General features: G+C 41.6%; 1 protein-coding gene across 1 annotated transcript in view; it reads right to left on the bottom strand.

Moving 5' to 3' along the window:
* Positions 1 to 6,992: 6,992 nt before the first annotated feature.
* Positions 6,993 to 24,440, bottom strand: part of LOC124803079 (transforming growth factor beta regulator 1-like) — an 81,874-nt gene continuing 64,426 nt past the window's right edge. The window contains exon 7 of the mRNA XM_047264209.1: positions 6,993 to 7,223. Within this exon, the coding sequence (XP_047120165.1) occupies positions 7,059 to 7,223 (165 nt within the window). The 3' untranslated portion in view covers positions 6,993 to 7,058. The remainder of the gene's footprint in view (positions 7,224 to 24,440) is intronic.

The following is a 24,440-nucleotide window of genomic DNA, read 5'->3' as shown; positions in this document are numbered from 1 at the left end:
TAAGCTTTGTAATACTGCAGCCACTTTGGCCAAGTCGCCACGAGTGGCTGTGGAGGAGAAAGGGGCCGGACTCTCTGCAGTCATTCTGCAAGCACACAGCGGGAAACCAGGCTGACATCCTCGACTCGCTTAAGGAGAAACGTGATGCGAAGGGCCCGTCTGACAACAAGAAGCATGCCGAGAACTGATGGACATCTGCAGCCATTAGGATAGAATTCCAGGAATGTACGTGCGAAAGCATCGCAGTTTCTTCTGGCCAGGTGGCAATCATTTTACCTACCTTAGAAAGCAGGGATGTGCCAACAATTCCAGCACCCAACGGGCACAGGGGTGAGCATGCAAAACACGTGGGGAATTGGCAGAGGGATGTGTGTGAAAAAAGCCAGCATTCTTAAGATGATGATATCCTTGACAATGAGGACAGTCCTTATAAATCACGGATGCCGGCAGATTTTGAGACGGAGCCCAAACATGAGTCTGTCCAGGGCTCACGCAGAGCGAGCGGTTACAAAGAAGTGTTGTGTAGCTGCTCTCCCAACAGCTTCGGAATGCAGGGAAACATCTTAAGAATGTGAAATCATGAGAAAGATGCCGATTCACGAGCCACCTGCCAGCCCACACCAGATAGAAAATTCCCACCCCGCACGAAGAGGCGTGATGATGAAATGGCAATCTGCCATTGGGCTGCATTGAAAATTTCACCCACCAATGACAATGCCAAAAGGAAGAATATTTGGAAGAGGAGTTGAGCTGAAAGAGGATGGAGAAGCGAGAAGGGGGCGTCGTGGAGATACCGCGGGAGGGAGAGGACATGGGCGCTTTTCCACCCATCGCCAACATCCGCTTTCTGACGCCGTGATAGCACAGCTTCGGCCACGGAACTGACAATGGGCAGACAACGTATAGATCGTACCTGGGACCCACCACAACACCGCGATTGCTGATGAGGGCAGTTGACTCATGCAGCACGGCTCTGAGGCGAAGCGCCGTACCAATGCAACGCTCGCCGCCAACAGCAGTACACGACGAGCGATGATGATGATGAATGGTGAAACAATTCATCCCCTCCTCCTACCCTTGGATAACTGATTTGTGTTTATGCCCTGTCAAACTGGCCCTGAGATTTATAATTTTGTTTTGGTTTGTGTAAACAGCATGAAAATAAATACATTTGTTTCATCTTTTGATCATATAAGCAGTCTTTTGTTTTCTTACATGAACCCCTTAATTTTATACCCTTTGTGTTTGATTTCGCTACATTGAGTTCACTACATTTTTGGCACCCAATGTGGGGCAACGTGATTGGTAATTTTCATGGTATCTGATGTCACAAAATAATTTCTCGAGTTCGCTACAGCTTGTACACTAAGAAGCACTTGCATTCTTATCTATACGTAGCTCTGGAGTGTGGTTAGTTAGTCTATCATGGCTTACGTGTACCTATGACTGATTGTCACTTACAGTGTGAACAGTGTTCAGTTTGAGCAATATGATTTGAGTCAAAAGTGATAGGCCAGGCAGGCTTTTTGTTCAAGTAATTTGAATATCTAGAATGCCTCATCTATGTTATACATTCATTGAAATTATGACCTGGTAATTGTGCTCTTCAACATATCCATGTAAACTTGGGAAGAAGCAATACAATCAGACCAAGGTACCAACCCATAAACTTGTGTCTTCATTTCTACCTCCCTAGCCTGATACACAAATCTTTCTGTACTGCCTCCACCCATAGATACCTGATAAACCTCAGCTAGACCTTGTCACCATCTTTTTCCCTTGAATGAAGCCGCTCATGTGCCAAAATGTTGGTAGACCTGAAAAATCCCACATCTCTTCGTATTTGACTGAGGGATTCACTTAAGTACATTGCAACCTCTCTTAGTCTAAAACAATAATATAATAAGTCTCAAAATTCAATGGAAAGCGATAACTCGCTTTAACAGTTTCCTGTTAGTAAAATTCTTTCATGCCAACACGAAAGGACTTACAAAACCAAGTGAGTCTTGCAGATAAATATAAATTTAAGAATAGAAATAACAATCCGCTCTCTAAAACCAAAAATCTGAATGCAAAATTTTAATTCCAATCTTTTCATTACAAAGGGGCTCAACGAGTCTGGTAAATTTCCACATAAGAATGGCACAATTTTGTTGCACTTTCAACATTGGTAAACTTGATTATTCCAAGGATCATATAAAGAATTTCAACAGAGTACAGTTCATTGTTGACAGCCATCTGAATTGGCCAGTGTGTCAACTGTGATTGAAAATGGAGAAAACCAAGTTTCGTGCTATTTTTAAACATTTTCATTTGAAGCACTGGACTGCCACACAGATCAAAACAGAATTGGATGAAGTTCATGTGGACTCTGCACCATCATGAATTTAAACACGATCGGACAAGCACCGAAGACGACGCATTGCAACCATCCAACTGAGGTCACCATTGAGGAAACCATTGACAAAATCTATGATACGGTCAAGACTACCGAAAAAAAATTTGTGGGATTGCTGAGACTGTAGGCATCTCAACAGAGTGAGTGCCACAGTCACTCACAGGCAACCGAAAGCACATCGAGCACAACATTTCAACACATCTGGTGATGCTTAGTCACAATCTGCATGGCTTTTTGCGGTAACTTATGACAGTTGATGAAACCTGGATCCATCAGTTCACAACGGAGTAAGACCAGCAGTGAAAACAATGGACAAAAGATGGTGAAAGTGCACGAAGAAGGTAAAAGATCATTGCATCAGCTGGTAAAGTGATGGCCACTGTTTTTTGGGGTTTCCAAGGAATAATCCTCACAGATTACTTGGAAAAGAGGAGAACCATAACTGTTGGGTAGTTTGAAATTTACATTGGCTAAAAAATGACCAAGGATGGCACACAAAAAAGTGTTCTTTCTGCAGGAAGTTGCAGCATCCCACACAACAGCAATAGCAATGACAAAAGTGCATGAAGTGGGCTATGAATTGGTTTTTCATCCATCCTGTTTACCAGAGTTAGCCCCAAGGGACTTCTTCCTGTTCCCTAACTTGAAACTTTGGCTTTCTGAGAAAAAAGTTTTCATCAGATGAGGAAGTGATGGTTGCAGTCAAAGAGTCTTTTTGCAGAGTTTGACAGAACCTATTTTTTCCTATGGGATAAAAAAAAAGCAGCAGGATTGCTGGACCGAGTGTGTATCCCCCAAAGAGACTATGTCAGGAAGTAAGATGAGTTGTTTAAGAAACAAACACTATTTTTCCATTTTTAGCAAACTTATCAAACCATCCTTGTTAACACTCGCATCCAGCACATATGAAGCCTTTTTAGGAGTTTTCATAAGCACGTAACCAGTAATAAGGACAAGTTACATATTGTGTCCCTACCTAACTTTGTGCTAGGTGGTTATTTTTGTAGAAAAATTCTTAAATATGGTGGCAGTTGTATATTCATAAGAAATAATATAAACTTTGTAAATATAAATTTTCCTGTTCGAGTAGTGAAGGAAAAAGATGTAGAGCTATCAGGAGTTGAGATAGTAGACATTAAACTAGCTGTTATTTGTTTATACAGAGCTCCAACTGGTGACATAAATTCTCTCCTAAAAAGTTTGGAATATTCACTTAACAGATGAACGCAAAGAAACAGAAGAGTTATTCTATGTGGTGATTTTACTATTGACTTTGCAAAGGACACCAAAGAAAAGAATGAATTACTGAATCTCTTGCAAACTTTTAACATGAAATCCACCATAGAAACAGCAACTCATATCACAAAGATTTCACGTACCATGATTGATCAGATATTTGTGAATTTGGGGATCACACAGCTCAAAAAGTCTCCTGAGTATGGAAACTGAGCTACAGCTTAAACACTGCCTAACAACCACCAGTAGAAACTACAGTAATGAAAATATAAATAATTTTTTCCATTACTTGAGCAAAGAAAGCTGGGAAGAGATTTATAACTGCGAACACACAGATGGAAAATATAATAACTATATTAACAATTTTTTTCTACTATTTTGAACTTGTGCTTCCCTCCAACCCAGAGGAAAACATACAGAAGGAAAACAAAAAATAAATGGATTACTCCTGGGATTCTAGTATCTTCAAACAAACAAACAAAAAAAAGATTACTGCACAGATTGTCCAAACAACTCAAATCACCAGAATTTGATTCTTATAACAAAACCTATAAAAAGATATTCAAAAATGTTGTCAAAGAAGTAAAAATAATGGCAAATGACACATACATAAAAAATTCCACCAATAAGACGAAAGATTGTCAAGAAAGAAACTGCAGTAGAACAGATTAGACTTCCATAACATTAACTGCCTAATGGAGAACTCAACTGTGATAACTGAACCTACAAAAATTGCAAATAAATTTAATTCCTACTTTACAAAGATAGCTGCACATCTTATAAATCAAAATTTACAGTGTATTCCAATAAATCAATCCAGATATACTATAAATAACAAATCTATTTTTCTATACCCCACCAATGAAAAGGAAATACTTAATATATCAAAGAACTGAAGCCCAAATTCTCTTTTAGTACTGACAATATCCCTGACTATATCTTGAAGGAATGTGCTCCCCTCATAGCCAGGCCACTTGTCAACACCTGTAACTGGTCTCTATCAGAAGGGGTGTTCCCAGAAAAATTGAAGATAGCAAAAGTAAAACCCCTGTTCAAGAAAGGGATAAAAACAGAAGTATCAAACTACAGGCCAATCTCACAGTTATCTGGTTTTTCCAAAATAATTGAAAAAAATCTATTATAAAAGACTAATTAGTATCATAGAAAAAAATAATTATTTCTCAAATACTCAACATGGATTCCGAAAATCTAAATCTACTGAGACAGCTATCTTTGCATTCCTAAATGAAGCCTTAAAAGCAATAGACAATAAAAAACATATCTCAGCCATATTTCTATAACTCTCTAAAGCATTCTATGTCATCAATCACAACATCTTGCTTCAGAAACTTGAATCTGCAGGTATCAGGGGCCCGGCCTATGAATGGATAAAATCATATCTCAAAAACAGAGAGCAATTAGTTGAGCTTACTATCCAAGAAGGGCACAAGATAAAGTCCTACTGCTCAGAAAAGCAGAGCATCAAGTATGGTGTACCACAAGGCTCCATTCTAGAACCAGTTCTGTTTCTACTCTTTGAAAATGACTTGGAACTGACCAGCCCATGCCATAATTACATAAAATTTGCGGATGACACAAATGTGATAATAAAAGGAAGGACCAAAGAAGAATTACTACATGAGATTAAAAATTGTACCACCCACATTACAGACTGGTTTTCTGGAAACAAATTAGTAATAAACACAGAAAAACAGTTACATTGTATATACACACAGTGCAAAATAAATGTCCACAAGCACCAGACATAGAGTTGTTTACTAGAACCCTCAAAAATGTAAGCTCTACAAAATTTCTTGGGATATGGATCCAAGAAGATCTCAGATGGGTCCATCATACAAAATACATTACAAATAAATTAAATCCCATTTGCTATACTATCAAAATTCTTTCTGATTGCACATCAAAAGAGACACTAAAAGATGTATTCTTCGCCCAGGCAGAATCCTTACTGTGATATGGCATAATCTTTTGGGGAAATGCATCTGCTAGGAAAAGTTGTTTTATATGCCAAAAGAGAATTGTAAGAGCCATAGAAAATGCTGCATCAAGAAGCTCATGCAAGCCCTTATTCGAGAAGCTACATATCCTTCCACTACCATGTCTGTATATTTTACAAGTAATCATATTTGTAAGGAAAATCTTTGAAAAGAGTATCCACCTGTATAACACAAGGAGAAAACAGGACATACATGTTCAACATGCACACACAACACTAAAACAGAATGGACCACTGCAAACAGGAAACAGGCTATACAATAAGCTACCTACAAACATTAAAACAATAAAAGACACTTCAAAACTTAAAACTGCTGTCCATGAATATTTATTGCAAAAATGTTATTATAGTATTGATGAATATCTTGAAACATAAAAATTTATTGCCAAGGTTAAATATAATGAATGGAAGGTGAACCTTCAGTTGTGATAATATTAAGCCTAAATCAATGTAAATATCCTTGTATGATTTAAAAACATGTATTGTAAATCACAATGACTTGTCCAATGTCATATTGTACACCTTGTACAACAAATGATCAAAAGGACCAATAAAAATGTAATGTAATGTAAAGTAATGTAATACTTCTTCACTAGATTTTCAATAGACACTCACAAAGTATCAGTTATTAGCTTCGCATTCTGTTGAGCCATAAAACCAATCAAATTTAATTGCTGATAAAAGAATAAATTAACAAGATGGTGGAGTGTATACATACCATTTAGTCATTAACCTTAAACATATATTTTCACAACCGGAAATTAACATCTATACATAATCCAATCATACTCCGTGCACTTATTTTTTGCTTCTTTCTATTCATTTTGCGGAATACTCGTAGTCACTCCTTCCTGTATCCTCATCAAATTTCCTCCTGTATTTCATCTCACCTGTTATCTTAGTATTCCACCACAAACTTACTTTAAAAACTGGCTGTTCTGTCATTTCCATGATTCATGATCTCTGGTTCCTTACCAACCAAATCACAAACTCATCACTCTTTTCCATGCTGTATATATTAGGTTGGCAAGAGACAGCAGTTTTTGCATACATACAGGTAGTTCCCTGATGCTATTAAGAGTCATATGTATTTCACACAGATCACGTAAATGTTGGCTTGCACTTCCTTCCTTTGACATTTACAGCACCAAAACCCTTTTTTATTTCATTATATGCAATCACTTGCATAATGCTAATGGACATGGCAGATATAAATTACACCATGAAATGCATGTTGCGATTAGGATTCAACTGCATCGCCTCATGTCATAACTCTTGAGTACAGTCATGAACAATGCCGATGTATTGACTGTGTAATATACACAAAGTTAACTATTTAAATTAATATTTCTTGACATTTAATCTGAATATCAAATGTCCATTCTCTCTGTAAACATTTAGATTCCATCAAGACATCAATAAATCTCTAAGAGTAGCACTTGATTCCCGTAAAAGCTGCTCTGAGGGTTCAGTCTTTACAACAGTCTTGGAGAAGCCAATGCTTCGCTGAAGAGCATCAAAACTGAGAGATGCATCATTATCCTCAGGTGGTGGTTCAATTGCCCGATTAACCTGAAATATGATGAAGCAATCATTCATGTTTTGTTCATTAATATGACAAGCTAAACAAATATTTGTAGTGTTATACTAAACACATTTTACTTTACTGTCTAAAGTGTGAAGGTAACAAATCACTGAATAGCAGAGGCAGTAATCAATAACAAGACTGAGAATGTTGCTAGATTTTGGACAAATCCTTTGGCAGAGTGGCAGAGTGGACACACATACCAGTATGGTTATTTTGTTCATAATGACTGCAATGTAGTCAGCCAGAACACTGTAATCATAAAGAGGTGTGTGATGTTACACTAGGACTTTCCATTACTATATTTATTTTACCATTTATAAGATATTCTTTATTAGTACCACAAATTCTGTCCTCCTCTCCAGAATATGTGTGCAGACCTTGAAAAGGTTTCTGAGTAAGGTGGCACAGTCAGTAACATCGGACTCACAATTTGGAGGAGGGGTTCTCAAATTTCTGTTCACATTTTAAGCAAATGTGGCACTGATCCTAGTACCCCATGTACACCATACACTGGTGGAGCCCCTCATTAGGCCAGATATAAAATAGTCAGAGATATGTGTCTAATCTGAAGGTTAACAAGCAGTACTTCACATATTGCCTGTTGACTTTCCTCTTTGGATCTTTGATCAACTGTCTTTTTATGATTTTTCTGATGCTTCAGCAGCACGAGTGGCTGGCATGTCAAAGATTCACCGTACGTTATTATTTGGATCTTTGATCAACTGTCTTTTTATGATTATTCTGATGCTTCAGCAGCACGAGTGGCTGGCATGTCAAAGATTCACCGTACGTTATTAGTGGTAGAGGCACACTAGAGTCAAGCTTGCTGCTGGAGGTTATATCTATTTCCTGTGCCAACATCTTAGTATGTTTCCCTGGACACTACCACTGTGATTCTCTCCTTGTTACCTGCATGGTCATTAGCTGCAGTATGGGAATGTGGAATCCTTCTATCTTGAGTCTTTATACAGGATTTTAATTAATTTGTGGTTAACCGCAGGACTTACAACGAAGCAAAGGTGGTGATATATAAATATTATCATTTTTTTTCATTTTCTTAGTTGCAGACACTTTTTTATTGTTACATGTTAGCTTCATTTGTCTTTTGTTTCCAAATTTCCAGCTTGGTATTACAAGTAATTCTTCTTTTCAGATGTTGTTTGTTTTGGAAAGTGTTAAAGTCAAAGCCTTCTTATGTTATCTTAGATGTCACATTATTAGTAAGTAAACAAACCCTTTTAGTATTGAGAACACGATCAGTAGTGGAAGCTTACTCTACAGTTCTTACTGGACTAGTGTTTTGTGTGTACTGAACACTCTTGCCCACCAGGAATCAAATTGTCTACTTCAGAGAGGGGTGCCACCAAACAAGTGTGCATTAGTAACCTCAGCTGGAGAGTGAATGTTGAGTCCGACTTCCAAAAAATATTCTGAACGGCCCATGACGGACATGCATCAGATGTATGGATTTGGAAATTACAATGTGTCTGAAGTCAGACATTTGTACGCTGAAAGATTTCATAGCAGACATTTACCAAACAATAAGACAAACTTCTAGTGTACTGGAGTAGCTTGGGTCAGCAACTTCTGTTAATCAGTAGAACAGGAAGCCAGTCCAAGTTGTAAATTTTTATTTTTTATTCATTCGATGACTAGTTTCGGGCCGAGACCCATTTTTAAATCATCATAACAAAGTCAAAAATAGCATTTCTAAAGATGTCAAAAACGTGCAATGAACATGTACAGTGCTTTTTCATTGCACTGAAACAATAAGATGATTCGAGGAATACATGAATATCTTATGGAAAAGGCTCCTTTGAGAAAAGCTCATTTCATTATGAGAGACCAAATAGCGTTATATCACCTGATTTTCATACTTCATCATATTAAGGACAATAATGTCAGTAGCACAGAGAGAGAGAGAGAGAGAGAGAGAGAGAGAGAGAGAGAGCAGAAACTGGGAATGTGAGTCATGTGACAGTGTGGAAAGTTTAACGAGAGCACTCGTTTATTTGTACAACTTTCAGAGAGTGCAGCATCTTATTGAAACAGATTTTCAATCCAGAAAAGCTTTTTGTACTTTATTACTGAGGATGTGTATTCTGGGCCAACATTTCCCATCTACCACATTATTCACTGATGAAGCAAATTTTATAATGAATGGAGTGCAGAATTTTCACTACTCTCATTTATGGGTGGATGAGAATCCTTTTGCAGTTTGGAAACAAACCATCAACAATGGTTTAGAATTAATGTATGGGCTGGCATATTTGAGACAGTTTAATCAGACCTTTCATTTTCCATGAAACACTGACTGAAGCATCATATAATAAATTTGTAATGGAACATTTAAATATTTTGCTGGAACATATTCCACTACACTTAATGTCAGAACATGTGGTTCACACGTGATAGGGCACCACCTCATGTTACTCTGCAAGCAAGAACAATTTTATATCAGTATTTCCCAAATAAATGGATAAGTCATGGAGCAGCGACATTTGGGGTTCTTGATCTCCTGATCTCAATCCATTTGTATTTGTATTTTCGGAGGCTTTTAAAACACGTAGTGTACTCAAGACCTATTGCAAATGTTGAAATTCTTCATCAGACTTCAGTAGATACCTGGAATACAGGTGCAAGTAAGACGATGTATGATGTGACATTTAGAAGCTTTGGTTGGAGTTAATGTTAGACATTTTGACCATTTCATTTAGTCATCAGAAGACAACATTTGAAAAGAAAAAATACCTATTGAACCAAGATGGAAATTTAAAAGAAAAAAAGGAGAAATAAAGCAAAGATGTAGTAACAAATAAGTGCTTGTAACTAAGAAAATTAATATATACAATGGAAAATCGAGGATGGAATGTAACAATATTATGAGAAGGAAAATTGCTACTCACCATTTTGCGGAAATGCTGAGTCGCAGATAGACGCAATAAAAAGACTCACACAATTATAGTTTTTGATCATTAAGGCCTTCATCAACAATACACACACACACACACACACACACACACACACACACACTCACACACACAATTATACACTCCTGGAAATGGAAAAAAGAACACATTGACACCGGTGTGTCAGACCCACCATAATTGCTCCGGACACTGCGAGAGGGCTGTACAAGCAATGATCACACGCACGGCACAGCGGACACACCAGGAACCGCGGTGTTGGCCGTCGAATGGCGCTAGCTGCGCAGCATTTGTGCACCGCCGCCGTCAGTGTCAGCCAGTTTGCCGTGGCATACGGAGCTCCATCGCAGTCTTTAACACTGGTAGCATGCCGCGACAGCGTGGACGTGAACCGTATGTGCAGTTGATGGACTTTGAGCGAGGGCGTATAGTGGGCATGCGGGAGGCCGGGTGGACGTACCGCCGAATTGCTCAACACGTGGGGCGTGAGGTCTCCACAGTACATCGATGTTGTCGCCAGTGGTCGGCGGAAGGTGCACCTGCCCGTCGATCTGGGACCGGACCGCAGCGACACACGGATGCACGCCAAGACCGTAGGATCCTACGCAGTGCCGTAGGGGACCGCACCGCCACTTCCCAGCAAATTAGGGACACTGTTGCTCCTGGGGTATCGGCGAGGACCATTCGCAACCGTCTCCATGAAGCTGGGCTACGGTCCAGCACACCGTTAGGCCGTCTTCCGCTCACGCCCCAACATCGTGCAGCCCGCCTCCAGTGGTGTCGCGACAGGCGTGAATGGAGGGACGAATGGAGACGTGTCGTCTTCAGCGATGAGAGTTGCTTCTGCCTTGGTGCCAATGATGGTCGTATGCGTGTTTGGCGCCGTGCAGGTGAGCGCCACAATCAGGACTGCATACGACCGAGGCACACAGGGCCAACACCCGGCATCATGGTGTGGGGAGCGATCTGCTACACTGGCCGTACACCACTGGTGATCGTCGAGGGGACACTGAATAGTGCACGGTACATCCAAACCGTCATCGAACCCATCGTTCTACCATTCCTAGACCGGCAAGGGAACATGCTGTTCCAACAGGACAATGCACGTCCGCATGTATCCCATGCCACCCAACGTGCTCTAGAAGGTGTAAGTCAACTACCCTGGCCAGCAAGATCTCCGGATCTGTCCCCCATTGAGCATGTTTGGGACTGGATGAAGCGTCGTCTCACGTGGTCTGCACGTCCAGCACGAACGCTGGTCCAACTGAGGCGCCAGGTGGAAATGGCATGGCAAGCCGTTCCACAGGACTACATCCAGCATCTCTACGATCGTCTCCATGGGAGAATAGCAGCCTGCATTGCTGCGAAAGGTGGATATACACTGTACTAGTGCCGACATTGTGCATGCTCTGTTGCCTGTGTCTATGTGCCTGTGGTTCTGTCAGTGTAATCATGTGATGTATCTGACCCCAGGAATGTGTCAATAAAGTTTCCCCTTCCTGGGACAATGAATTCACGGTGTTCTTATTTCAATTTCCAGGAGTGTAGTTTTTGGTCATTAAGGCCTTCGTCAACAATACACACACACACACACACACACACACACACACACACACACACACACACACACGACTGCAGTCTCAGGCAACTGAAGCCACACTACCAGTGTGTCTATTGTTAACGAAGGCCTTAAACCGCCGAAAGCTATAACTGTGAGAGTATTTTTGTTGTGCTTCTGTTCTGGCTTGATTGATAGTGATGATTTGCAAATTTGTGCAGGTATCTGCCTGTGTGTGTTGTTTTTTGATACATACAGTGGCCCAGGTACTCACCATTTCTCATAAACAGCAAATTTAGAAATGGTACCTATAGATTCTTTTCTAGCCCCACAGTACATTTAATGTCGGCAGGAAGACTGTTCAGATGTCCTAGGAAGTTACTGAGCTATTCCTGATAATGGCTCCACAAGACAAAGGTGTCACTATCCCACTGTAGGCTTATAAGGTTCCATGTCCTGTGCCTGTCTTTTGAAATGCTTCATGAAGAATTTGGTAACCACTGGAAAAAACAGACTACCATGGTGATGCCTCGCAGCTGACCATAGAAATCGACCATCGACATAAAGTAGCAGCCTCTTCTCTACAGCTCCAGTTGGCGGGAAACCTTAGCATTCAATGGTTGTGTTGTTATAGTGTTAAGTAAGGAACCCTGCACATACAACAGAAAATCCAGGATGGAATGTAACAATATTATGAGAAGGAAAATTGCTACTCACTATTTAGCGGAAATGCTGAGTCGGAGATAGACACAACAAAAGACTCGCACAATTATAGTTTTTGATCATTAAGGCCTTCGCCAACAATACACACACACACACACACACACACACACACACACACACACACACAATTATAGTTTTTGGTCATTAAGGCCTTCGTCAACTATATATATATATATATATATATATATATAAAAAAACAAAGATGAGGTGACTTACCGAACGAAAGCGCTGGCAGGTCGATAGACACACAAACATACACACAAAATTCAAGCTTTCGCAACAAACTGTTGGGAAAGAGGGAAGGAGAGGGAAAGACGAAAGGAAGTGAGTTTTAAGGGTGAGGGTAAGGAGTCATTCCAATCCCGGGAGCGGAAAGACTTACCTTAGGGGGAAAAAAGGACAGGTATACACTCGCACACACACACACATATCCATCCACACATACAGACACAAGCAGACATATTTAAAGACAAAGAGTTTGGGCAGAGATGTCAGTCGAGGCAGAAGTGTAGAGGCAAAGAAGTTGTTGAAAGACAGGTGAGGTATGAGTGGCGGCAACTTGAAATTAGCGGAGATTGAGGCCTGGCGGATAACAAGAAGAGAGGATATACTGAAGGGCAAGTTCCCATCTCCGGAGTTCGGATGGGTTGGTGTTGGTGGGAAGTATCCAGATAACCCGGACGGTGTAACACTGTGCCAAGATGTGCTGGCTGTGCACCAAGGCATGTTTAGCCACAGGGTGATCCTCATTACCAACAAACACTGTCTGCCTGTGTCCATTCATGCGAATGGACAGTTTGTTGCTGGTCATTCCCACATAGAATGCATCACAGTGTAGGCAGGTCAGTCGGTAAATTACGTGGGTGCTTTCACACGTGGCTCTGCCTTTGATCGTGTACACCTTCTGGGTTACAGGACTGGAGTAGGTGGTGGTGGGAGGGTGCATGGGACAGGTTTTGCATCGGGGGCGGTTACAAGGATAGGAGCCAGAGGGTAGGGAAGGTGGTTTGGGGATTTCATAGGGATGAACTAACAGGTTACGAAGGTTAGGTGGACGGCAGAAAGACACTCTTGGCGGAGTGGGGAGGATTTCATGAAGGATGGATCTCATTTCAGGGCAGGATTTGAGGAAGTAGTAGCCCTGCTGGAGAGCCACATTCAGAGTCTGGTCCAGTCCCGGAAAGTATCCTGTCACAAGTGGGGCACTTTTGGGGTTCTTCTGTGGGGGATTCTGGGTTTGAGGGGATGAGGAAGTGGCTCTGGTTATTTGCTTCTGTACCAGGTCGGGAGTGTAGTTGCGGGATGCGAAAGCTGTTGTCAGGTTGGTGGTGTAATGATTCAGGGATTCCGGACTGGAGCAGATTCGTTTGCCACGAAGACCTAGGCTGTAGGGAAGGGACCGTTTGATGTGGAATGGGTGGCAGCTGTCATAATGGAGGTACTGTTGCTTGTTGGTGTGTTTGATGTGGACGGATGTGTAGAGTTGGCCATTGGACAGGTGGAGGTCAACGTCAAGGAAAGTGGCATGGGATTTGGAGTAGGACCAGGTGAATCTGATGGAACCAAAGGAGTTGAGGTTGGAGAGGAAATTCTGGAGTTGTTCTTCACTGTGAGTCCAGATCATGAAGATGTCATCAATAAATCTGTACCAAACTTTGGGTTGGCAGACTTGGGTAACCAAGAAGGCTTCCTCTAAGCGACCCATGAATAGGTTGGCGTAGGAGGGGGCCATCCTGGTACCCATGGCTGTTCCCTTTAATTGTTGGTATGTCTGGCCTTCAAAAGTGAAGAAGTTGTGGGTCAGGATGAAGCTGGCTAAGGTAATGAGGAAAGAGGTTTTGGGTAGGGTGGCAGGTGATCGGCGTGAAAGGAAATGCTCCATCGCAGCGAGGCCCTGAATGTGCGGAATACTTGTGTATAAGGACGTGGCATCAATGGTTACAAGGATGGTTTCCGGGGTAACAGATTGGGTAAGGATTCCACGCGTTCAAGGAAGTGGTTGGTGTCTTTGATGAAGGATGGGAGACTGCATGTAATGGGTTGAAGGTGTTGATCTAGGCAGAGATACGTTCTGTGGGGGCTTAGTAACCAGCTACAATGGGGCGGCCGGGATGATTGGGTTTGTGGATTTTAGGAAGAAGGTAGAAGGTAGGGGTGCAGGGTGTCGGTGGGGTCAGGAGGTTGATGCAGTCAGGTGAAAGGTTTTGCAAGGGGCCTAAGGTTCTGAGGATTCCTTGAAGCTCCGCCTGGACATCGGGAATGGGGTTACCTTGGCAAACTTTGTATGTGGTGTTGTCTGAAAGCTGACGCAGTCCCTCAGCCACATACTCCCGACGATCAAGTACCACGGTCGTGGAACCCTTGTCCGCCGGAAGAATGACGATGGATCGGTCAGCCTTCAGATCACGGATAGTCTGGGCTTCAGCAGTGGTGATGTTGGGTGTAGGATTAAGGTTTTTTAAGAAGGATTGAGATGCAAGGCTGGAAGTCAGAAATTCCTGGAAGGTTTGGAGAGGATGATTTTGAGGAAGAGGAGGTGGGTCCCGCTGTGACGGAGGACGGAACTGTTCCAGGCAGGGTTCAATTTGGATGGTGTCTTGGGGAGTTGGATCATTAGGAGTAGGATTAGGATCATTTTTCTTCGTGGCAAAGTGATATTTCCAGCAGAGAGTACGAGTGTAGGACAGTAAATCTTTGACGAGGGCTGTTTGGTTGAATCTGGGAGTGGGGCTGAAGGTGAGGCAATTGGATACGACAGAGGTTTCGGATTGGGAGAGAGGTTTGGAGGAAAGGTTAACTACTGAATTAGGATGTTGTGGTTCCAGATCCAGCCTAGGTCTTCGTGGCAAACGAATCTGCTCCAGTCCGGAATCCCTGAATCATTACACCACCAACCTGACAACAGCTTTCGCATCCCGCAACTACCCTCCCGACCTGGTACAGAAGCAAATAACCAGAGCCACTTCCTCATCCCCTCAAACCCAGAATCCCCCACAGAAGAACCCCAAAAGTGCCCCACTTGTGACAGGATACTTTCCGGGACTGGACCAGACTCTGAATGTGGCTCTCCAGCAGGGATACTACTTCCTCAAATCCCGCCCTGAAATGAGATCCATCCTTCATGAAATCCTCCCCACTCCGCCAAGAGTGTCTTTCCGCCGTCCACCTAACCTTCGTAACCTGTTAGTTCATCCCTATGAAATCCCCAAACCACCTTCCCTACCCTCTGGCTCCTATCCTTGTAACCGCCCCCGATGCAAAACCTGTCCCATGCACCCTCCCACCACCACCTACTCCAGTCCTGTAACCCGGAAGGTGTACACGATCAAAGGCAGAGCCACATGTGAAAGCACCCACGTGATTTACCAACTGACCTGCCTACACTGTGATGCATTCTATGTGGGAATGACCAGCAACAAACTGTCCATTCGCATGAATGGGCACAGGCAGACAGTGTTTGTTGGTAATGAGGATCACCCTGTGGCTAAACATGCCTTGGTGCACAGCCAGCACATCTTGGCACAGTGTTACACTGTCCGGGTTATCTGGATACTTCCCACCAACACCAACCTATCCGAACTCCGGAGATGGGAACATGCCCTTCAGTATATCCTCTCTTCTCGTTATCCGCCAGGCCTCAATTTCAAGTTGCCGCCACTCATACCTCACCTGTCTTTCAACAACTTCTTTGCCTCTACACTTCTGCCTCAACTGACATCTCTGCCCAAACTCTTTGTCTTTAAATACGTCTGCTTGTGTCTGTACGTGTGGATGGATATGTGTGTGTGTGCGAGTGTATACCTGTCCTTTTTTTCCCCCTAAGGTAAGTCTTTCCGCTCCCGGGATTGGAATGACTCCTTACCCTCACCCTTAAAACCCACTTCCTTTCGATTTTCCCTCTCCTTCCCTCTTTCCTGATGAGGCAACAGTTTGTTGCGAAAGCTTGAATTTTGTATGTATGTTTGTGTTTGTTTGTGTGTCTATCGACCTGCCAGCGCTTTCGTTCGGTAAGTCACCTCATCCTTGTTTTTATATATAATTTTTCCCACGTGGAATGTTTCACACACACACACACACACACACACACACACACACACACACACACACACACACGACTGCAGTCTCAGGCAACTGAAACCACACTGCCAGTGTGTCTGTTGTTAACGAAGGCCTTAAACGGCCGAAAGCTATAACTGTGAGAGTATTTTTGTTGTGCTTCTGTTCTGGCTGGATTGATAGTGATGATTTGCAAATTTGTGCAGGTATCTGCCTGTGTGTGTTGTTTTTTGATACATACAGTGGCCCAGGTACTCACCATTTCTCATAAACAGCAAATTAAGAAATGGTACCTATAGATTCTTTTCTAGCCCCACAGTACATTTAATGTTGGCATGAAGACTGTTCAAATGTCCTAGGAAGTTACTGAGCTATTCCTGATAATGGCTCCACAAGACAAAGGTGTCATGATCTCACTGTAGGCTTATAAGGTTCCATGTCCTGTGCCTGTCTTTTGAAATGCTTCATGAAGAATTTGGTAACCACTGGAACAAACAGACTACCATGGTGATGCCTCGCAGCTGACCATAGAAATCGACCATCGACATAAAGTAGCAGCCTCTTCTCTACAGCTCCAGTTGGTGGGAAACCTTAGCATTGAACGGTTGTGTTGTTATAGTGTTAAGTATGGAACCCTGCACAGACGGTCAGTCAATGCGATTTAAGCAACATGCAGTCATTGAATTATTCTTGACAGCAGAAGGTGTCACCCCAAAGGAGATTCATCAGAGAATGAAAGCAGTTTATGGTGATTGTGTTGATGTGAGTACTGTGCATCGTTGGGTAAGTTTAAAGATGTCGAGGTGGGAACATCTGACCTGCGTCACAAACAAAGAGTTGGACGTCCTGTGACAGCAACCACCGAGTTTCACAAGAAAAATGTCGACAGATTGATTCAGGATGATTGTCGTATCACTCAGAGAGAAACTGCAAGCACAATTGGCATTTCACAAGACTGTGTGGGTCACATTATTGCTTTGCTTGGCTATTGGAAGATCTGTACATGCTGAATCCTGAAATGAAAGCGCACGGACTAGAAATTTGCGAATTCAATGACTGCACTTTGCTTAAATCGCACTGATCGACCGTCTGTGGAGAGTTCCATACTTTACACTGTAACAACACAACCATTCAATGCTAAGGCTCCCCGCCAACTGGAGCTGTAGAAAAGAGGCTACAGAACAAGCCAGTACCTGCCGCCAACTGCTGAAGAGTTACGAAGGTAGAGGCATTACTTTTCAGTCAACCCTAGTATGTCTTGAGGGGAAAATGGAACTCCACAACGTAGTTGCCACTTCTGATTACTATCGAAAGTCCTGGCATGTCATGGGCTTAGCAGACATATGACCAATTTTTAATGTTCATTGGCTATGCTGACATCTAGGGGATGACAACACACCTGGGTGAACTAGCACTATGACAGATCAAGTTCCTTGTGAAAAACTGCTAAGTGCAGCACACCATGTTACTGTTGAATACCAAGTATTTGTGGATAACAAATGAAAATTACACAAGTCCAGCTCTTGTACTCAAATTTTAAAGTTCTTCAGCTAACTAACTGACTACCAAAACTCTTATAAGTATCATATGTCTCCAGCACAAAATAATACAAGCCCATGGAACAGTTGCCCGGAAAATTTATAAGTTCTCAGTGCCGCTGCACAGAAAACAAGTCTTCTGAAAAATTTGCCACTCAAGGTAAAATAGATTTGACCACATAAAAGTCTCAACACGAACTGTCGTGTGCAAAGATGGCAGCTGTGCTATTATAAACTCGATCTGTCATTGCACAAATTCTCAAATACATGTTTCTCCCAGAGCCAGCATGCATGTGACATATCAATATGGGCCAGAATGTTACAAGCTTTCCAATGACATTCTTAGATTTCTGCTGGGTTCCATGGCTTTCGAAGTGTTTACAATTTAATCAGTGGGGTAGCTTACATGCACTACTTGATTGTTAGCTGTTCTTAAACATAATGGAATTTGCTAATGTAATCTCCTTTTCATACTGCTGCCACTTTTACCAATTTACAATTTATTTTATGTGAAATTATGTTTTTTAACTCTCAGAATGAACATTCTGACTTATAATTTAAACACACTGGTATGCAAAACTTAGGGCAAAAGTAACTCTGACATGGTGTGTCACTGCCACATAACATAGCTCAACGAAACTTGGACCATACATAAAAAGAAACGCTACAGCACAGTACAGAAAGCAACTGAAAGAAGTACGCAGTAAGACAAACAGAAATGACACCGTGATTTATGTTTAACCATAGGACATTACAAAAGACAGGACACGGTTCTCAATAGCATGTGTGATCACCATGGACGGCAATGCATGCTCTGCAATATGGTCCCATGCTGGCCACAAGGCTGGCAAGGAGTTATTGTGGTAGGCCATTTCATTCCTAGATCAGCGTAAATGACAACTGCTGGGCGCTCACTGCTGCATGTGGACATGCTGCAATATTTCTCACATAAGCATCCCATAGGTGCTCGATGAGATGTGATTTCAAGGAATGGGTAGGGCAGTCCATTCATCAAATATCTTCTCATTCCAAGAGCTCCTGCAGCTACTCTGTTTAATGTGGCCATGCATTGTCATCCACAAAAACGAAGTCAGGGCCAAATGCACCCCTGAAAAGAAACATGTTGGGGAGGTGTACAGTGTCACAACAATGCTTGTGACGAAGCAAGCTGGGATATTTTTTACTTCCCCTCTTGTTTTGCCATCTGCCTCCTTAAAATTCATTTCTTCATGCCTGTCTAATTACATACATAATTACATACATGAGTATTATCTGCATTTTCATAAAAGAGAAAGGCTGGCTCTCAGTTTTAAAGAATACAACACCAGATCTAATTTTGTGCTTAGTTTTATGTATGTAATTGATTTTTTAGTTTGTTTCGACTATTCCAAATTAGTATCTTTTGTTATAGGGTGAAATCAGTAATTGTTTTGTAACTTAAATTCTATTGTTGACTTATAAACAAATATAAATTCTATAATAACTAGAGCCTTTTGGGAGAACAACTAATAGTAATTTTAAAGGATCTATTTGGTTCTATTCTAAAACATGTTAGAAAAGCCAGCTCTTTAATAATTCCAAAGTAATTTCCAGTTTTGTCCAAAGTATTGTTTGTGTAACTATATTTGTTAATTTCATGATTTAAACAAATAATACAGCTTAACCCTTGTAGTAGTAGAAACTGTCAAAAAGACGGAATTTTTCTGTATATGCAGTTAATTGAATGAGTTAAGTTTCAATTGTAATTCCTGTAAATTAAACATCGAACAATGTATAGTTTCAGTGAGGATATAGAAGGGCTTGATTTCTGGTCCTGAGACAGTCAGTCCACTGCCGAGTTTCAGACAAGAAACCTGTGTTGGTTAGAACAACAACAATGCATCAACTTAATTGTGAAATAAGTGTTATACCAATAGGCTGTGTGTTAAAGCAATGACAGTGTCTGTTCAATGTATTTGAAAGACTGTGAAATGTGTAGTTAGGTTTTTACTGCTTGTAGATGTTCAACAGTAGACTATTGTAGCAGTATATTGATGTTTGCCTGCAAACTATTAATGTATATGCAGTTAATTGAATGAGTTAAGTTTCAATTGTAATTCCTGTAAATTAAACATCGAACAATGTATAGTTTCAGTGAGGATATAGAAGGGCTTGATTTCTGGTCCTGAGACAGTCAGTCCACTGCCGAGTTTCAGACCAACAATAGTGCACTGGTCATATAACTGTGTGTTATTGGGAGGTTATGAACAGTGAAAGTAAAGAACTGTGAAACGCAAATGTGCACCTGTCAGCTACATCATTTAAAGTAGTCAGTGTTTAACTTCCACCTCCTATTTTTCAGCCAGCATCACAATGCAGTATGTCAACTCCAAGGACCAGCAATGAAGAAATAAAACAGGTTAACATCACATGCTAACCAATGAGTACATGTATTCAAAAATTTGGAGTTCAGTACACCCATGCAACACACACAACAGCGGGACTACAAAAATGATCATATTAAAAACTGTTATACGGTGCACTGTGTGTTCCCAACTCTTGCCATGTGGAGTATGTCTAGAATCACTACTCCTACTGAATCTTCTCGCATTTGAGAAGCGTGCACAAGCCCACACCTCACTGGTCCAGTCTCTATGCCCTGGGCACCATCAAAAACAGTGTGGGTGTCAATGGAACACAACATACCGGTTGTGGTCACCACTCCCCACCCCACCCCAACTGTCATGCCACTGTGGAGTGTGAGATTTCGTGCCCCATAGTCCTGTTAAATATGGTTGCAATTGCAGACATTGTTTAATGTGGTCTCTTCTTGCCTCACTCCTATATGTGTGTACCAGTCATTTCCGCATACGGCAGATGACACAAAGGGGCCAAGTGTTTTATCAGTTTAAGATTGGTGAGCATGGAGGAGCACTGCTGACAGTTTAATGGTGTACCAACTTTGTGGGTATTTTGGTAACCCATACAGCTGAGGTGGTAGGGCTTCTATATGTCACTTGTTCCTCTGCACATCTGTCAAAAAGAGAACACGCCTTGACTAACCATTTTATATTACATGTGGTCCAATGTGTCAGAGGGGCAATTAATTTATGGCATATTGTCAGATCTAGTATGTACATATCTGAACAGTCTCCAAGCCAATGTTAAATGTAGTTTGGAGCTAGACAAGGACCAACAGTTACCAGGAATGATGAGAATCTTGGCCACAGCACATATTAAAAACCAACACATACGGATCAATAACTACACAGACTTTTGAATCATTGCTCAAGTAAGAATAGAGGTACAGTTAAAATGCCTGCAATGTGCATACGATGAATGAATGAAAGGAAACATCAGATCCAGAGATGTCGGGTACAGCTTTTTTGCCACATGATGAGGGACAGAATCAGCTGTATATTGTGCAAACATGGGACACAGTCTATAACAAACTGATCAAAATGACCAGAGAATGTCTCAGATCGGCAAAGGGCAAAAGCAATCCACTTGAAATTTCAGGTTATGCTGCATAGTGGGCGTATGTCAGGAAGTCTATGTTGTAATGACCACATGATCCATCAATACCAGGGTCACTGAACAATGACGGCATTGCAGGCTGGGACATATAGCAAAACTGCTACAGTGGGGCAAGTGCTGTGAGACCAACTGACTGATAAATCGGCCTTGCCGACATGCAGGTTCTCACTGTTGCGAAGGACTACTGAGCCTGTTCATCCAGAGAAGCCACTGAAATTTGTAAGTGTGATAACTGTTTCAACAAGAAAGAGGAATGCCTCAAGATATTTGTTCCTAGATTCCCATGTTGCAGCAAATTACCACATAGGTAATAAGGGGAGAAACAAAGTGTTAATGGCCAGGGAAAGGCCCTCAGACATTGGTGCGTCAGACATACAAAACCTCCAGCTGCAGGCTCAGCTAGAGCCCACCACCAGCAATGGAGGGTGTATCTTTGACAATGCTAGCCACTCGTGCTCCACAGTGGCAAAATCTCAGAAAAATCATTCAACAACTGTCAACCAAAGATCCCGAGCCAAAGCCAACAGGCAATACCTCGACAAGTGACTATGAAAGCCTCACAATTTTGTAAGAAAGCCTCAACAATTCTGTACTATGCATCTTTCTTTCTGGGTGGGTGGGTGGGGGGGGGGGGGGGGGTGGGGGGGGGGGAGATTTTAAGTTTGCACAGATGCTTTGGCCAACTACAGAAGAAGAAAGTCAATTTTCTGTCCTGTCTCACTGGATGTGGGAGGACATTACATTATGCCACAACAGGTCAAGAGCAGCAGACTTTGCTTACAGCTATATCAGCTATTTTGTGTCCTAATTTCCCACATACTTTGCTACCAAGTGGAATATTACCTCATGCTGTACGTGAAGGTAGGTAACACGCAGATCTGAAGTAGTTTCTCTGCTTTACATACACATTCAACAGATCTGGATTGCTCTCAAGGTGTCAGAATAGATGAGTGTCTCTTAGAGTCCAGTGTCCACAGGACTGTGTGTGCCTGTGTCATATGCAGTGAATGTTTTCTACAAGCAGATTTTAAGGAGACAATTAGGGCAAATCATGCAAACACCAAGGCTGTCCCCATAATTAAACAGATAAGTATAACTTATCATATGACACTGTTTTTATGTGTTTATCTGCTCTGTAAATTAAATCTGGGATATCCTCTCATACACTGGTTAACTGTGGACCACAGGAAAGTTTATGTGCCTGTCACACCATGTGGAGATACCACCAAACAGCTATCAGCAACTCATCAGCTTCAGCACAGAGGCTGTATCTAGGACTGTATATACAGGCACCTGAAGAAGTAAAGCTGTCCTCAAACAAGTGGCTGGTTTGAACACTATAATGGCTTACTAGGCTTGGTCCTTTGGGAGATGGTATGCCACTGACCTCTTCCAACCTGTGAACTCATTTACTCATCCACAACAGGAGGACCTACAGTACAATGTGGACTTTGAACAATGGCACAACATGGTATTTTTGATACAGCTTACCCAATTCATTTCCCAAGACATCAACATCAGGCATACAGGCCTTGTCGATCCGTACACCTAGTACCCATAATCAAGACATGTGCTACCTGATTCTGAATGTTTGTAACTGAAGTACTGCAAGATATTATATGCTCTCAAGGCACTTGCCTTCAAATCCACTGGATGTGCTCCCCAAGTGAGTTTGTTGTCAAATATGATGTCCACAAACCACAAAAAAACATTCACATTCATAACAGTTTTATTTATTTTTATTTACACGTCAAGTTCCGTAGGACCAAATTGAGGAGCACATCTCCAAGGTCATGCAACATGTCAATACATGATATTACAACATAAGGGTAATAACAGACAAAAATAAAACGTTTATGAATCTGAAAAAAGTCAAGCCTTAAGTTTAAGTAAATGCAATCAACAATACAACAAGAATCAACATAATTTTTCAAGAAATTCCTCGACGAAATAGAAGGAGTGATCCATGAGTAAACTCTTCAGTTTTGATTTGAAAGTGTGTGGATTACTGCTAAGATTTTTGAATTATATTGGTCTTCTTCTTCTTATACTGGCCACCCAAACTGCAGCCGGTCCTTGGCCTCACTCACTTTTCTGTCATCTGCATCTTCATCTCCCAGACCCAGTATCTGCACGTCTCCCATGGTATTATCCTTCCATCTCATTCTTGGCCGTCCCAGTGGTCTCTTTCCTCCAGCTTCTCCATCCATTACAGCCTTTATTACTGTGTTCTCCCCTCTCCTCCTCATATGTCCGTACCACCTTAGTCTTTACACTCGCTACAAGGTCAGGCAGTGTGTATAATTGTCTGATTTCTCCGTTTTTCCTTATTCTCCACTGTTCATTTTCTTTCACTGGTCCATATATTTTTCTCAGTACTTTATTTTCAAAATTGATGAGTTTTTTCTCTGTTTTCTTTGTCAGGATCCATGTCTCACTTGCATATCACACTATTGGCTTGATTATGGCCTGATATATTCTTATTTTTGCCTGCCTGGATGGTACCTTTGATCTTATGATGTTGTGCATAGCTCCTAGACATCTTCCTCCAGCTTGAATTCTTGTTACTATCTCTTGTTCTATAAGATTTTGTTGGTTGATGTTGACACCGAGGGACGTGAATGAGTCTGTCTTCTGTATTGTTATATTTCCAATTTTTAGATGGTTTGGTCCTAAATGAGCTATTCTTTCTACTACCATGAACTTTGTTTTACTTTCATTTATCGTTATATCTACTTTCTTAGCTTCTTACATTAGCATAGTCCCCATTTTCTACAGTTCTTCCATGTTCTTTCCTATCAGCACAATATCATCCACAAAAGCCAGGACATTTATCTTTTTTACTATGGTGACTCCCACACTTTCACATGTTACTGTCCTCAG

This window comes from Schistocerca piceifrons, chromosome 6 (assembly GCF_021461385.2).
Source record: "Schistocerca piceifrons isolate TAMUIC-IGC-003096 chromosome 6, iqSchPice1.1, whole genome shotgun sequence".
Classification (NCBI taxonomy): Eukaryota; Metazoa; Arthropoda; class Insecta; order Orthoptera; family Acrididae; genus Schistocerca; species Schistocerca piceifrons.
Note: the sequence above shows the minus strand (reverse complement) of the source record. Positions and strands in the feature narration are given on the sequence as shown.